The sequence below is a fragment of the Schistocerca nitens genome, chromosome 7, assembly GCF_023898315.1.
Source record: "Schistocerca nitens isolate TAMUIC-IGC-003100 chromosome 7, iqSchNite1.1, whole genome shotgun sequence".
NCBI classification, from domain to species: domain Eukaryota; kingdom Metazoa; phylum Arthropoda; class Insecta; order Orthoptera; family Acrididae; genus Schistocerca; species Schistocerca nitens.
The window spans coordinates 427,562,383-427,576,975 of NC_064620.1; the positions used below are offsets into that span (position 1 = coordinate 427,562,383).

General features: G+C 43.4%; 1 protein-coding gene across 1 annotated transcript in view; it reads right to left on the reverse strand.

Annotated features, from left to right (window-relative positions):
- LOC126195672 (tetraspanin-17) overlaps positions 1–14,593 on the reverse strand; it is a 141,838-nt gene that overhangs the window by 54,227 nt on the left and 73,018 nt on the right. Inside the window, exons 5-6 of the mRNA XM_049934298.1 lie at positions 10,001–10,099; positions 4,194–4,322 (exon numbers count right to left, since the gene is read on the reverse strand). Coding sequence (XP_049790255.1) covers positions 4,194–4,322; positions 10,001–10,099 — 228 coding nt within the window. The remainder of the gene's footprint in view (positions 1–4,193; positions 4,323–10,000; positions 10,100–14,593) is intronic.

The following is a 14,593-nucleotide window of genomic DNA, read 5'->3' on the forward strand; positions in this document are numbered from 1 at the left end:
CCGTCTCAGTCAAACAGCTCCGCAAGTGGCCTCACAAGGGCTGAGTGCACTCCGCATGTCAACAGCTCTCGGCAGACCTGGACGGTGACTTCGGTCATATGACGGGAACTGGTCTTTCCACTACAGCAAGGCCATTGGCACCACTCAGTCAAATACTTAGTTACATTGTAAAGGATATTTGGGAATTGCTTGCTGAGTAGGGTTACATCTTGGTTCCGCACAACCCTAAACATTATCAACTCTAGACCTAAACGGCCTGCCCATCCAAGTACACCAGTGTGCAAAACCTAAGGACGGAAGTAATTTTCTCATGTAGTGTATCTGCCACGCAAAATATCTAGACGAAATATGGACCATACACAGAAAGAACTGCTACAGCATAGTGCAGAAGGTAACTGAAAGAAATACGCAATGAGACTAGTAGAAACGACAATTTTATTCAAAGACAGTAATTACATTGAAATCACGCGATTTGTGATGGTCGCTTCTTTGAATACGGCACACTCACCGGTCAGCGTTATTGTGACACTGTACTGCTACATTACATGCATCGTTTCAGGGGGTGCATTCGGCACTGACTGGATTTTTATGGATGCCAGTGAGCGACCGCATTGAACAGCAGAGGTGGAGGACCTCTTGTAATGAAGGAATGTTCGGCGTCAGCTGTAGAATATTTGAGAACAAATGAAAATTTATGTCGGACCGGGATTCGAACTCCGATAGCCGAATTGGTTAAGCGACCGATAGCGACAAGCAGGGAAACCGGGGCTTTAGCGCCGGTCGGGAACTAATTTTCTCTCGCGGTTCTAGGCGCTCAGTCCGGAGCCGCGCGACCGCTACGGTCGCAGGTTCGAATCCTGCCTCGAGCGTGGATGTGTGTGATGTCCTTAGGTTTAAGTAGTTCTAAGTTCTAGGGGACTGATGACCTCAGATGTTAAGTCCCATAGTGCTCAGAGCCATTTTTTTTAACTAATTTTCATTTGTTTTCAAATATTGTACAGCTGATGCGGAACCATAATCGCAATTTGCTAGTTGATTCACAAGTATCATTTAATTGCTTCATTTTGTCCATGAGGGGCTCCGAGCATGTCAAACTACAATTCGATTTCTGTGGATTCTATAATCTGTTCAAACGGTTCAAATGCCTCTGAGCACTATCGAACTTAACATCTGAGGTCGTCCGTTCCCTAGAACTTACAACTACTTAAACCTAACTAACCTAAGGACATCATACACATCCATGCCCGAAGCAGGATTCGAATCTGCGACCGTAGCAGTCGCGCGGTTCCGGACTGAAGTGCCTAGAATCGCTCGTCCACGGCGGTTGGCTCTATGATCTGTGGCATAGCGTAACTTAACTCTGCTGTTTTTGTTGTGATTAATACTGAGCTCTTACTCTTCTTCTATCCATTGTGGATTTTATTTTGGCATAGACCTTCGTTACTCATAAAATCTGTACTAGTTATTCCGCATTTATTTAGCAAGCCTTGAAAGGTCTCTGCATGAGCCATTTCATAATGTTGCACTAAATTTTTCATTTTCCATGTCTTTAGCATCTCATACTTCCAGTTAATTTATTAACCCATGCCCAGCAAACTAAGGAGCCAATTGATTGAGAAGTAGCGGCTCCGGTCTCGTAAACTGACATACGAACGGAAGAGCGGTGTGCTGACCACATGCCCCTCTATATCCGCATCCAGTGACGTCTATGGGCTAAGGATGAAACGGCGCCTTGTCGGTACTGTTGGGCGTTCATGGCCAGTTCGGTTGGAGTTCTAGTTCTACGCCCAACAGAGATATTATTCTGATTGTGCAGTATCATTCGATAAGAGACGCTTGTCCTCTGCTTGTTAAATCCAAATTATTCATTGTCGAGTAAGAAAATTGTGCTGCTGGAGATACTCTGTTGATCCTAAGATTTATCGAGCAACTGCACCACTGACTCATTTGACCTATTACTTAAAAAAAAAAGGGAACTGATCGGTCAGTTATTATGCAAGGTAAAACTATGTACCAACGACTATCTCGTATTTTAATGGCGACCCTGAATTCTATCTTACAAGAATTAAGTCTTTAGCGAATATTTCCTTAGGTGAACAAGTAACCGGCTATACAAAATATGTATATAATCTATACATATCGTGTACAGCCACACATGTCGTTCGGTTCTTGCACCTTTGACATAGGCCTTGCTGTGTCTCCGGACTTGCTATATTCGTTGTACATTATTTACAAAATATCTACTAAGGTTCAACAATATCCGTGCACCTGTTTCATGTGAGGGCAGTCTAATGAAAATCAATCACTGCCACAAGCGAACCATAGGATGGTTTCATTCAAAAGTAATCGTCATACACTTTAAGACACCTAACCCAGTGTAGACGACATGATGAATCACTGTTTCGTAGAACATTTTCGGCTGCTGACGGATCCACAATTGCTCCCACTGTTGGACTTTGTCGTCCGACAGAAACCGACGTCCACGCATTCATTCTTTTTTTTTTTTTTTTTCCAGGTCGCCAAAGAAGTGAAAGTCACGTGGTGAAAGATCGGAGCTGTACGAAGGATGCTACAGTGTCTCCCAACCAAATCGCTGAAGGGTAGCTTTCGTCCAATTTGCAGTGTGGGAGGCGGGCATTGTCATGCAACAGGATGATTCTGCCTGACACCGTTCCTGGGCATTTCGACTTTATGGCGCTCTGCTATTCCTGCCGAGTATCTCGATAGCACTGCGCACTAACTGTGGTTCCACGCTTGCTGAACTCGTCGAGCAACGGGCCATTGCAGTCGGAGAAGGTCATCATGACCCCCGATATGTTTGAACAGCTTTGGATTTCTGTTGCTGGGGAGATGTTTTCGCTGTTGGCTTCGCCGTTTGCCTTCGGGCTCGAAATGCTGTTACCGCGTAACCTTCTTCGCCTGCAAGGGCCCTCTGCCTGTTGAGTTCCTCACGTGGAACCGTAATCAGAGCGGCGTGCTACAAAGACACTTTGCAAAAACTGAGAGGCGCCTTGAAGTCGAAACGCCCAGGAACGCTGTCGAACGAAATCACTTTGCTGCACGATAACGGACGGGTTGGGTTGTTTTGGGGGAGGAGACCAGAGAGCGAGGTCATCGGTCTCGTCGGATTAGGAAAGGAAGTCGGCCCTTTCGAAGGAACCATCCCGGCATTTGCCTGGAGTGACTTAGGGAAATGACGGAAAACCTAAATCAGGATGGCCGGACACGGGATTGAACCGTCGTCCTCCCGAATGCGAGTCCAGTGTGCTAGCCACTGCGCCACCTCACTCGGTGCACGATAACGCCATCCCCGCCCGCATCTCGTGGTCGTGCGGTAGCGTTCTCGCTTCCCATGCCCGGGTTCCCGGGTTCGATTCCCGGCGGGGTCAGGGATTTTCTCTGCCTCGTGATGGCTGGGTGTTGTGTGCTGTCCTTAGGTTAGTTAGGTTTCAGTAGTTCTAAGTTCTAGGGGACTTATGACCACAGCAGTTGAGTCCCATAGTGCTCAGAGCCATTTGAACCATTTTGAACGCCATCCCCCCAACGGCCAATTGGACACTTCAACGGTTTGGTTCAGAAACAATGAACATCCTCTGCACAGCCCTGATCGTTCACCGTGTGATTTTCAGATTTTTGGCGACCTGAAGAAAGACAAGCGTAGACGTCGATTTCAGGGTGGGTGCTGTTGTGTATCCATCAGCGGTCAACGTTGTCCTACGAAAAGGAATTGATCGTCTCGTCTCACAGTGGGATAAATGTCTTACCGTGTGTGGTGATTACTTTTGAATGACAACATTTCATGTTCCCATTGTAATCGGTATGGGTCACTGTCCCTTATGGAAGATTTTGTCACTTGTTTGGAACTGTCTTGTGATTCTGTTGTTAAGAAATTGTGGATTCTCATAAGAAACATATAGGCCTCCACAACCCACAGTAACTTCCACCCTTCGCCCTGTGCTGCTGCTAATCCTGTCGTGGCACTATTTTAGACAGAAAAATTTCAAATAAATAATTCGAGATTACCACCAAAAGCGTGAAAGTTTCATTTAAGTTTACGAATGGTTAGGAGAGACGTTTATTCCCGTTTAGCTAGGTTCCTCCGACTATTCAGCTACGTGAGCAACGAACACAAATATCTATAAGCCGCCAAACGGTGAGTGAGCAGAACGTCCACTGGGTGAGCGGGTACTTACGTTGGGTTTCCGCTTGCAGCAGGAGAAAGGCACGCCGCACGCCTCCCTGCTGCCGACCTCGCGGGAGGAGCAGTTGAAGTAGTTGTTGCGGTCCCAGTCCTTGGGGCCCTCGATGCCGCAGCATTGCAGCTGCAACACACACAGGGCGCACACTCAGGGCGGCACGGGCACTGGACAACAACCGCTGGGACGCCTCAGAATAGCAGCCCAGCAACGGAAGACATTCAGTGTCCATTTGAATTAATGTATGATTGCATGTGCATCAGTTATCACCTTTTTGTTCCCTTACAGCAAAAAAAGAAAAAAAAACTGCGTGAGCGGCGATTTCCAAAATACTGTTGAATCGTTCCCAGTCCTTGCTTTTGAGGTACCAACATCTGAGCAGGAGAAACTTTTCCAAGATTGGTTCTAATGCGTAAAAAACTATCAGTTTTAAAGATAAATACACTACGTGATCAAAGGTATCCGGACACGCCGAAAAACATATGTTTTTCATATTAGGTGCATTGTGCTGCCACCTACTGCCAGGTACTCCATATCAGCGACTTCATTAGTAACTAGACATCGTGAGAGAGCAAAGTGGGGCACTCCGCGGAACCCACGGACTTCGAACGTGGTCAGGTAACTGGGTGTAACTTATTTCTTATGTCTGTACGCGAGATTTTCACACTCCTAAACATCTCTGGATCCACAGTTTCCGATGTGATAGTGACGTGGAAACGTGAACGGACATGTACAGCACAAAAGCGTACTGGCAGTCATCGTCTGTTGACTGACAGTGCCTGTCGACAGTTGAAAAGAGTCGTAATGTGTAATAGGCAGACATCTATCCAGACCATCACACAGGAAATCCAAGCTGCATCAGGATCCATTACAAGTACTATGATAGTTAGGCAGGAGGTGAGAAAATCTGGATTTCTTGGTCGAGTGGCTGCTCATAAGCCACACATCACCCTGGTAAATGCCAAACGACGCTTCGTTTGGCGTAAGAAGCGTAAACATTGGGCGATTGAATAGTGGAAAAATTTTGTGTGGAGTGACTAATAACGGTACTCAATGTGGCGATCCGATGGCAGGGTGTGGGTGTAGCGAAGCCCCGGTGAACGTCATTTGTGGGCGTGTGTAGTGCCAACATCAAAATTCGGAGGCGGTGGTGTTACGGTGTGGTCATGTTTTTCATGGAGGAGCTTGCACCCCCTTGTTGTTTTGCGTGGCGCTATCACAACACAGGCCTACATTGATGTTTTAAGCACCTTCTTGATTCCCACTAATGAAGAGCAATTCGGAGATGGCGATTGCATCTTTCAACACGATCGAGCACCTGCTCGTAGTGGTGGAGTGGTTACATGACAATAACATCCCTGTAATGGACTGGCCTGCACAGAGTCCTGACCTGAATCCTATAGAACACGTTTGGGACATTTTGGAACGCCGACTTTGTGCCAGGCCTCACCGACCGACATCGATACCTCTCCTCAGTGCAGCACTCCGTGAAGAATGGGCTGCTATTCCCCAAGAAACTTTCCAGCACCTGACTGAACGTATGCCCGCGAGAGTGGAAAGTGTAATCAAGGCTATTGGTGGGCCTACACCATATTGAATTCCAGCGTTACCGATGGAGGGCGCCACGAACTTTTAAGTCGTTTTCAGCCAGCTATCCGGATACTTTTGATCACAAAGTGTATTTTGGGAAGTAATTAAACGAACAGTACTAACAAAGTTTTAATTATTTTTTGTAAAAACTTCAAAGCAATGTGATTACTCACTATCGCGTTTTCTCCTCTTTTAATAGTGTATTTTCTGCCTATGGGAGCATTTGCATAAACCGTCTCTGCCTATGTATCTTCTTTTTCTTTGGTCTTTGGCCATATCCACAGGTGGTCGGCCTGTTAACCTGGATTTTGGATGTACAGGGAGACTAGATTCCCCTCCTGTCGTCAACTCTGGCTATGTCCGAGGGCACACTGAGAAGTATTGCCTCTGGATTTTTATATGAAACTTCTAAAGCTTTTTAAAAAGACAAACGTCGTTAACATTTGATATATTTAATCTTAACGTCTACATATTGGTAGTCAAATGCCAATAGAGAACTCCGAATTTTAACGTGTAACATGGCGTTCTGCAACGTAACTAAAATGTCAAATCACAACGTCTTCAGCCGTCTAAATTTCCAGTTGCAATGATGATCGAAGAGATCACTGTGTTAAAAAGAAGTTTACGAATACCGTGACTAAATGCTGGTCCCTATTTCGATTGTACAAAAGGTGGGATACCCCCTACTCGTCGGTCTGGGGGCTTGAAGATTGCGTAGTGTAACGCTGAAACAAAATAAAACTGGAAATTTAGACGGCTGACGGTGTTGTGATTTGTCATTTTATACTGAACAGCCGAGGCCTCGCAAACACCCCGTTTGTAGATGTAAGCACAGTAACATAACTATGTAGGTGAGTGAGAAATAGCATGCTGTAATCAAGTTTCGAATTCGCAAAGTTCCTCCACGCGTGGAGCACCGTCTCCTCCTGCATGACAATACATCATCACACACGACTGCTGTGATATCTACAGCAGTCCTTCGTCTTAGGTTCACTCCAATCGCTCATCTTGCATGTAGTCCCAAATTGATCCCGTCCCATTTTCATCGTTTCCAGAACTTAAAGAACACCTTCGAGGCCTTCACTTTGATGGTGATAAAGCTGTGCACGCAGAGGTGAGGTTTTCGCTCGGTCAAAGAAGTCGAACATTCTAAAGAGGTAGTGTCACCAAACTGGTCTCTCGTTGGGAGAAGTGTTCGTCACCAGTGTGACAATTTTGAGAAATAAATATGTAGACATGAAGAATAAAGATATAAAATGTTACTAACGGTTGTGCTATTTAGAAAGCTTCGGAGGCGTTACTTTCCAGTACGCCCTTATATGTCACCGTAAGAACACTAAATAACCGAATTCCTGGAGCACGTAAGGCATTATATGTAGTGAAATTCAAGGAGATAGTTCCTGTGAGTTATAGTGCGATCCACGAACGATGGCAGTTCGCGAATGTCGAGGCACGGGCGGGAATTACATTGGTGACGATTCCAAGCGACAGTTGCGGTCAGGTACGCATGTGGCTTCTGCTTAAAGAAAGCGTATATCCTATAAATTATGTCTCTCGCTTACTTATGCAGCATTTATCACTTATCACCACAATCAGCGATGACAACTCGCAACAAATGGAATCGAAATTCACTGAACAGCTCGCTACGATCACGTTTAACGCTCGCATTAGCTACGGCATTCACAGCAGGGTGCTCAGAACGTACTGAACGCTCACTGGCTGTCGGAGCAGACGTGACGTAAGTGCGCAGGACATCGTTCGTGACTCCAACTATAGTATGGGTTAAGGTTGGGTTACGTTGACAACCAGAATAAATTAATTATTGACCCCTTTTAACGATCCCTTTCCCTCTCCCACTCCCCCAGATCTAGATGATACAGTTGCTGAACGGAGTTCTGGGTCTGGTTTCAATTACCCCACTCATACAATTACACTAGGCAGTGACTTTAGCCTACCGTCAACATGAGATTTTCGGTCTCCAGTGGAATGTGCGCTGATACGAAACTTTCTGGAAGATTAAAACTGTCTGCCGGACCGAGACGCGAACTCGGGACCTTTGCCTTTCGCGTGCTACCCAAGCACGATTCACCACCCGTCCTCAGAGCTTTACTGGCGGAAGTAAATCATCATTCTTCCCTTTGTAGATGGGCACCAACAATATAATTTCACCTTCGAGGGAGAAAGTTGGTGATTCAGGTTTCATGACAAGATCCTGCTGCAACGAAAAACGCCTGTTTTAATGATTGCAACCTTAATTCGCGTATCACATTCGTGGTATTCTCTCTATTTCGCGATAATACAAAATGAGTTGCTTTTTTTTTAAACTTTTTCGATTTCCTCCGTCAATACTATCTTATGCAAATCCCACACCGCAATCAACAAATACCCCAGAAGAGGACGGATAAGTTTGGTCTAGACAGTCTCTTTAGTAGACTTGTTGCATTTTCTAAGTGTTTTGTCAATAAATCGCAGTCTTTGGCTCACTTTCCCCACATCCTTATCTACGATCTCATTTTAATTTAATTCGAATTTCAGTTACTTGTAATTGTAATATCTAAATGTTAAGTAGAATCCACAGCCTTTAGATTTATGTCATTTATAGTGGTAACCGAAATTTAGTGGATTTCTACTAGTACTCATATGGATGACTTCACACTTATCCTTATTTAGAGTCAATTGCCACTTTTCGCACCTTACAGATATCATTTTGTAATTCTTTTTTATCATCTGATGACTTCACTAGATGGTAAATGATAGCATCATCTGCAAACAGTCTAGGAGGGCTGCTCAGATTGTATCCTAAAACGTTTATATGGCTCAAGAGCAACAGAGAACATGTAACAGTTCCTTGAGAAACGCCAGATAAAACTTGTGTTTTGCTCGATGACCCTCCGTTAAATATTATGAACTGTAACCTTTCTGACAGGAAACCACGAATACAGTCGCACAACTCCGTAGGCACGCAATTTGATTAGAAGACGCTTATGAGGATCGGTGTCAAAAGCCGTCTAGAAATCTGCAAATGTGGAATCAGTTTGACACACACTGAAAATTAAGAGCTACTTGTGTTTCACAGGAACGCTATTTCCTGAATCCGTGTTGCCTATTTGTCAATAAATCTATTTCTTCAAAGTAATTCATAATGAGTGCTAAAAGACATGTTCAAGTTCTGAGCCCTACTGACACATCAGTACGTCTTTAAAAAGTATGTTGTTGACGTAAGCAAAGAACAAACAACAAGATTTGCTTTTTTTACCTTTTAGGCAGTGAATAAAGTATCCCCCCCCCGTAGTACGCGAACTGGAAAATGCGTTGCTACTGCTGAGGTTAATTTATTCCGGTTGTCTGCTCACACCAACTTACAGGAACTATCCACTTCAAGGCAAACTACTTCGGACAGCAATAAAAACTCCACCACCAACTTTATGTTTCCTGAACATGGTTAGGTCCTTTGTAAAAATTTCGGCTGAGCTTATTTCCTGGTTTAGCCAGCTTTCCGTAGCTATAACGATTTGAACTTGAATCCTTTCTATTGGCGCTTGGAGCTCTGGTTCTTTCCTAACGCATCTTCGACAATTTACAACTAAAACACTGATTGTTGCTAGGTCTACCCTCGTCCAGTGTTTTCCCAGCACCCTTTCAGAGTGACGCCCTTTCTGTCGTTTCCTAAGACCTCTATTCCCCTTTTTCCATTCAAGTAGGTCTACGCTGTAGGCATAATTCTGAGCCACATGCATTGCTTATTGTTTAAAAATACATTAACACACGAATCGCAGGGTGTCAGTAAGTTGAGGCTTGTAATTCTTAGCGCAGTGTTGTATGTGGTAACGCAATGAACACGTCATGTAATTACGCAATTTTGTTTCTAGTGCGCAATAACAAGTCTCATACCAACTATTGCGCAACATCATAACAGAAAATAATAAAAGTGGTCCATTCCACATGGATGCTTCAAGGCACGGCGCTATGCAATGACTGCGTGGAATTCGTTAGTGTGGAGAACTGACAGCTCGGATCATCGATTTATATGATGTATACTTGCTGAAAATGTGCAATCGCTCCGCCAATCGGAGACGCAATATTTTCTGTTTCTTTTAAATGTGTTTCAGTAAATTACAAGCAACATATAGAAGAAGGAAAAAACATCACTACTGTGTCTACCTAGCGGCTTGCAGCACGATGTTTCAATGGGCGTCCGTAGCTTGTCTACTCACCCAGTCCTCCTGTATCCAGTCTATCAGGTTTTGTTGGTCTGGGTCCTCCCGATAGTGGATTATGAAAGCCTGGAAACCTTCCGTGGCTTGGTTTTTTATCTGTAAAAACGAACGCAAACAATGAGAAAGAAATAAAAAAAGCTCTATGAAACAAAGGCTTAGTTTAAAAGTGACACTGCAGCCCTGAAATTGGAAGAATGATATGTTGAATAACTATGGTAAACAGTTTGATTTTCCTGCAGGTTAATCCGTGTAAACGTCTAACAAAACCTTCACAGATTTTTTGTCTAGTAATAATGTCATCGCCCGACAACGTTTCATCAAGCCTCATACCCGTTTCTTCCTTCGTTTTGCTGTTAACACCGTACTGAATAGAGTTGGGGATAGACTAGAGAAGGTATTGTAATAAGACTAAAATAACGTATAAGCAACATACCAGATAAAAATAGTACAAATTAACTGTGAAATCATACAACCAGGAAAAGACAGAAAAGACGAATAGAAAAGTAAACAGAACAATAAGAATAGCCTCGAACACTGCCATACAGCATTTTGAAAATCAAACTTCCAATGGCTATATAAAAGGAAAGATTACAAACAACAATTGGCAATACCTTTTTTTATCACGGGAGTGAGACACGGACTATAAATTCTACAACCATTGCTGGGGCCGGTATGGAGCGGATGAGGACAGTTATGAAACGAAATTTAAGCAACTGGGACATGTCCAAAGGTGAACTGATTGTCAATGGACCAAAGAAGCTCTTTCCTGGACCTAAGACTTCAGAAAAGACTGACGAACTTCTGGAAGGTCGGTGGATGAAATATGAATACACGAAACAGCAGTATCGATGCCTAAAGCTGAAAACCGTAATGCATGAAAAGCCTGCAGGAGGCCATTATTCTGAACTGGGGTTGCAAAAGAAAAAACGTAAGATTTGCGTTTCAAGTCCAATCGGTAATGGAACTGTTGGAGACAAGAGTGTAGTTTTAGACTGACTAAAAAACACGCCGTGTTATTGAACTGGATGTTACTACTATGGTTAACTACACCTTCGAACGTTCTTATTCTACAGGTTACCAGTAACAAGTGATATGTCCAGAAAGTAAGCGCTGTTTGTATTTCTTTCCACAGCAGTCCTACAATCGCAGTTCGGCGCACCCCGTTAGTTGCTATGAGCCAAACAGGAGGAGATGACACCATTTTGAGTTTTCTGTGTGTTGTTAACGCTGTACAGTGCCTGTTTAGTATGGAGCAGCTGTTTGAAAATTCCACCTCTTGTGATATTAGATCTGTAATTCGTTTTATGAATGTGACGAACACTAAGCATTAAATAGATTTGCCAGGCGCGATTCAGTGGTAAGGAGATCGTTCCGATTGTTCAATGAAGGACATCATCAAGTGTACCATGAAGAATCATGTTGGCGTCTATATTTCAATAATGAAGGACTGATTCATGCAGTTGAAGAACTCGCAAAGGAAAGACGTCGCTCCATAGTATCCGATCTTTGCAAGAACTTCCCGCAAATTTCAAGATCACTTCTTCATCAAAATGTTTCCGAAAATCTGCATTTTCTACAACTGTGTATTCGTTGGATGTCAATAACTCATACCGACCAGCACAAAAACAACACCTAGACAGTGTACTTGCCTTTCGGCACCTTACAAGGATGTTGATGTTACTGTGGATGACCCTAGGATCGCTTCTGAAAACCCTCAACCGAAGAGACAATCAATGGAATTGCGACATAGTGCGTCACTAGTAAAGATTAAAATCAAACAAATGTTGACAACTTGCAAAGTCGTGTGAACAGTCTTTTGGGGTAGATATGGCCTTCTACCGGTGTATTTCGTACCGCGAGGTGAAACAACCACTGCAAATGTTACACTAGGAGATGTTTATAAAACTGCGACGCGCAAAACTGAATAAGTGCCACGAAACGTATTTTTTTTCGTGACAATGCCCTACCTCACATTGCAAGCAAGATACAACTACAGGACTTTGGCCAGAGCCAGTTTGCCCAACCTCCACATAGTTATGACTTCGTCACCAAGCGACTTGCATCTCTTTTTGCATCTGAAATCGTACCTTGGTGGCCAAAAATTCAACAACGATGACGAGCTCAAAAAACATGGTTGATGACACAGGCGGCAGCTTTCTATGAGAAAGGCACACAAAAACTTGTGCCATTCTATAACAAGTGACTACAAAATGATGACAGCTATGTACAAAGGTAATTTAAGATTGGCAGTTTTCTCATAATACATAGTTTTTTCTGTAACTATACTCGTTTTTATTACCAAATGTAACTGACTTTCTGGACGAACGTTGTATGTAGCACACGGTTCTAAACAAGTGCTTTTGCAGTGTTTTAGTTTCGCCACTGCAGTTCGTCTGATGCATCTTCTACGGAAGGAAATTTGCGCTTCAACATTGGTAGAAGACAATCTGCGCTTCAGCATCAGTAGAAAATAGCTTTGCAACATCACACTTACATTTCGCGGGAATACAACCGACAGGACAGTCCAAGAAATGACGCAACGACGCGATTATGTTATCGCCAATGAAAGACCCTGAATTTGCACTTTGTCATATAATTTCTATAACTGTATTTAACAACAGATCGGTAAGCAATGCACTGGTAAATACTTATTCCAGGAAGATAACATGATCTAAACATGTACAGATTTTCATGTCATGGTCGCTACAAAACGTAACGAAAGTGGTCATAACCTCTCATTAACTGCGGTTTAGGCTTCTATTTTTTAATAAAAATTAAAAGCACGGTGCCGTGCCAAAACTCCTAATAGTTATTTTATTTATTTATGTATTTATTTTATCCTGAAACGTTGGATCGTCAGGCCGTCTTACATCTAACTAGACACCCTCTTTTCAAACAGAACATTAAAGCAAGTAGTAAACGGTACGGCAATCGATCGAAAGTAATGTTTATTTCACATCCGGATGTCAGCCACTGTGTGGTCACTGCTTCTGTGCAGTAAATGTACGTTAAAACAGTGAAACAACTTATATATGAACATAGCCCCAACTCGACTACTCATGTCAAAAGTTGAATGAATTTAACTATGTGCATATATGAGTGGTTTTAACGTTTTCACTTACATTTACTGCACTGAAGATGGCCACACAGGAACCAAAATCTGGATATGGAACAAACATTTTTTGCGACAGATTTATGTACCCTTTACTAACTAAAATATAAGGGATATTCGGAAAAGTAAGTTCCGATCGGCCGCGAAATGGAAACTACTGTGAAAATCAAAAATGTTTCGTTTGCAACCGTTAGCTTCAACGTCCAGCTACTTACCTACACTGTCGCCACTCAAACTTACACATTGTCGTAGCGTTGTATCAATTTTCCAATACCCTTGTCATAGAAGGCAGCCACCAGTGCTTTCCGCCAATCCTCTATGCTGGTATAGATCTCGTTGTCTGTGCCAAAATGTTGTCTTCATTGCCAGCGGTTCATGCGGGCAGAGATAAAACTTACAGGGAGCTAATTACGGGCTATATTGTGAGTGATCAACCACTTCCCCTCTTCATTGCTCCTGTAGAATGCAGCTGACAATTGTCTTGAATAAGGAAACGCACAATAGTTATGTTATGTGGGTTGCATACCTGCACTCGAAATTTCTCACCAGGCCCTTGTACGTGGCGGTAGATACTGTTTTCTGGGTATCTTTATGTGCTCACTGTGCGCTCAGAACTGAAAAGAGCGATGTGACGCGATCGACGGGCGTATTAGACACACTGAGCAACAAATCTGTGCAAGGCTTCATCAAATTTTCGCAGTTTTTTTCCATTTCGCTACCGATCACAACTTACTTTCCGAGAAGCCCTTGTAAAAACAGTCTCTGGGACATCCGATTACTCATGGAATCAAACCTAAAACATTAAACCACACCTAATAAATTACTCTTTCAGTGTTCTTAAAGAAATAAAAATCATAATAAGTAGGGATTACATATGTGATCAAAAATATCCGGACACCCCCAAAAACGTACGTTTTTCATATTCGGTGCATTGAGCTACCAGGTACTCCATATCAGCGACTTCATTAGTAATTAGACATCGTGAGAAAGCAGAATGGGGCGCTCTGCGGAACTGACGGACTTCAAACGTGGTCAGGTGATTGGGTGTCACTAGTGTCATATGTCTGTACGCGAGATTTCCACACTCCTAAACATTCCTAGGTCCACTGTTTGCGATGTAATAGTGAAGTGGAAACGTGAAGAGACACATACAGCACAAAAACGTACAGGCCACCATGGTCTGTTTACTGACAGAGACTGTCGACAGTTGAAGGGGGTCGTTATGTGTAATAGGCAGACATCTATCCAGACCATCACACAGGAAATCCAAGCTGCATCGGGATCCACTTACGAGTACTATGACAGTTTGGCGGGAGGTGAGAAAACTGGATTTCATGGTCGAGCGGATGCTCATAAGTCACACATCACGCCGGTAAATGTCAAACGACGCCTCGCTTGTTGTGAGGAGCGTAAACATTGGATGATTGAACTGTGGAGAAACGTTGTGTGGAGTGACGAACCGAGGTACACACTGTGGC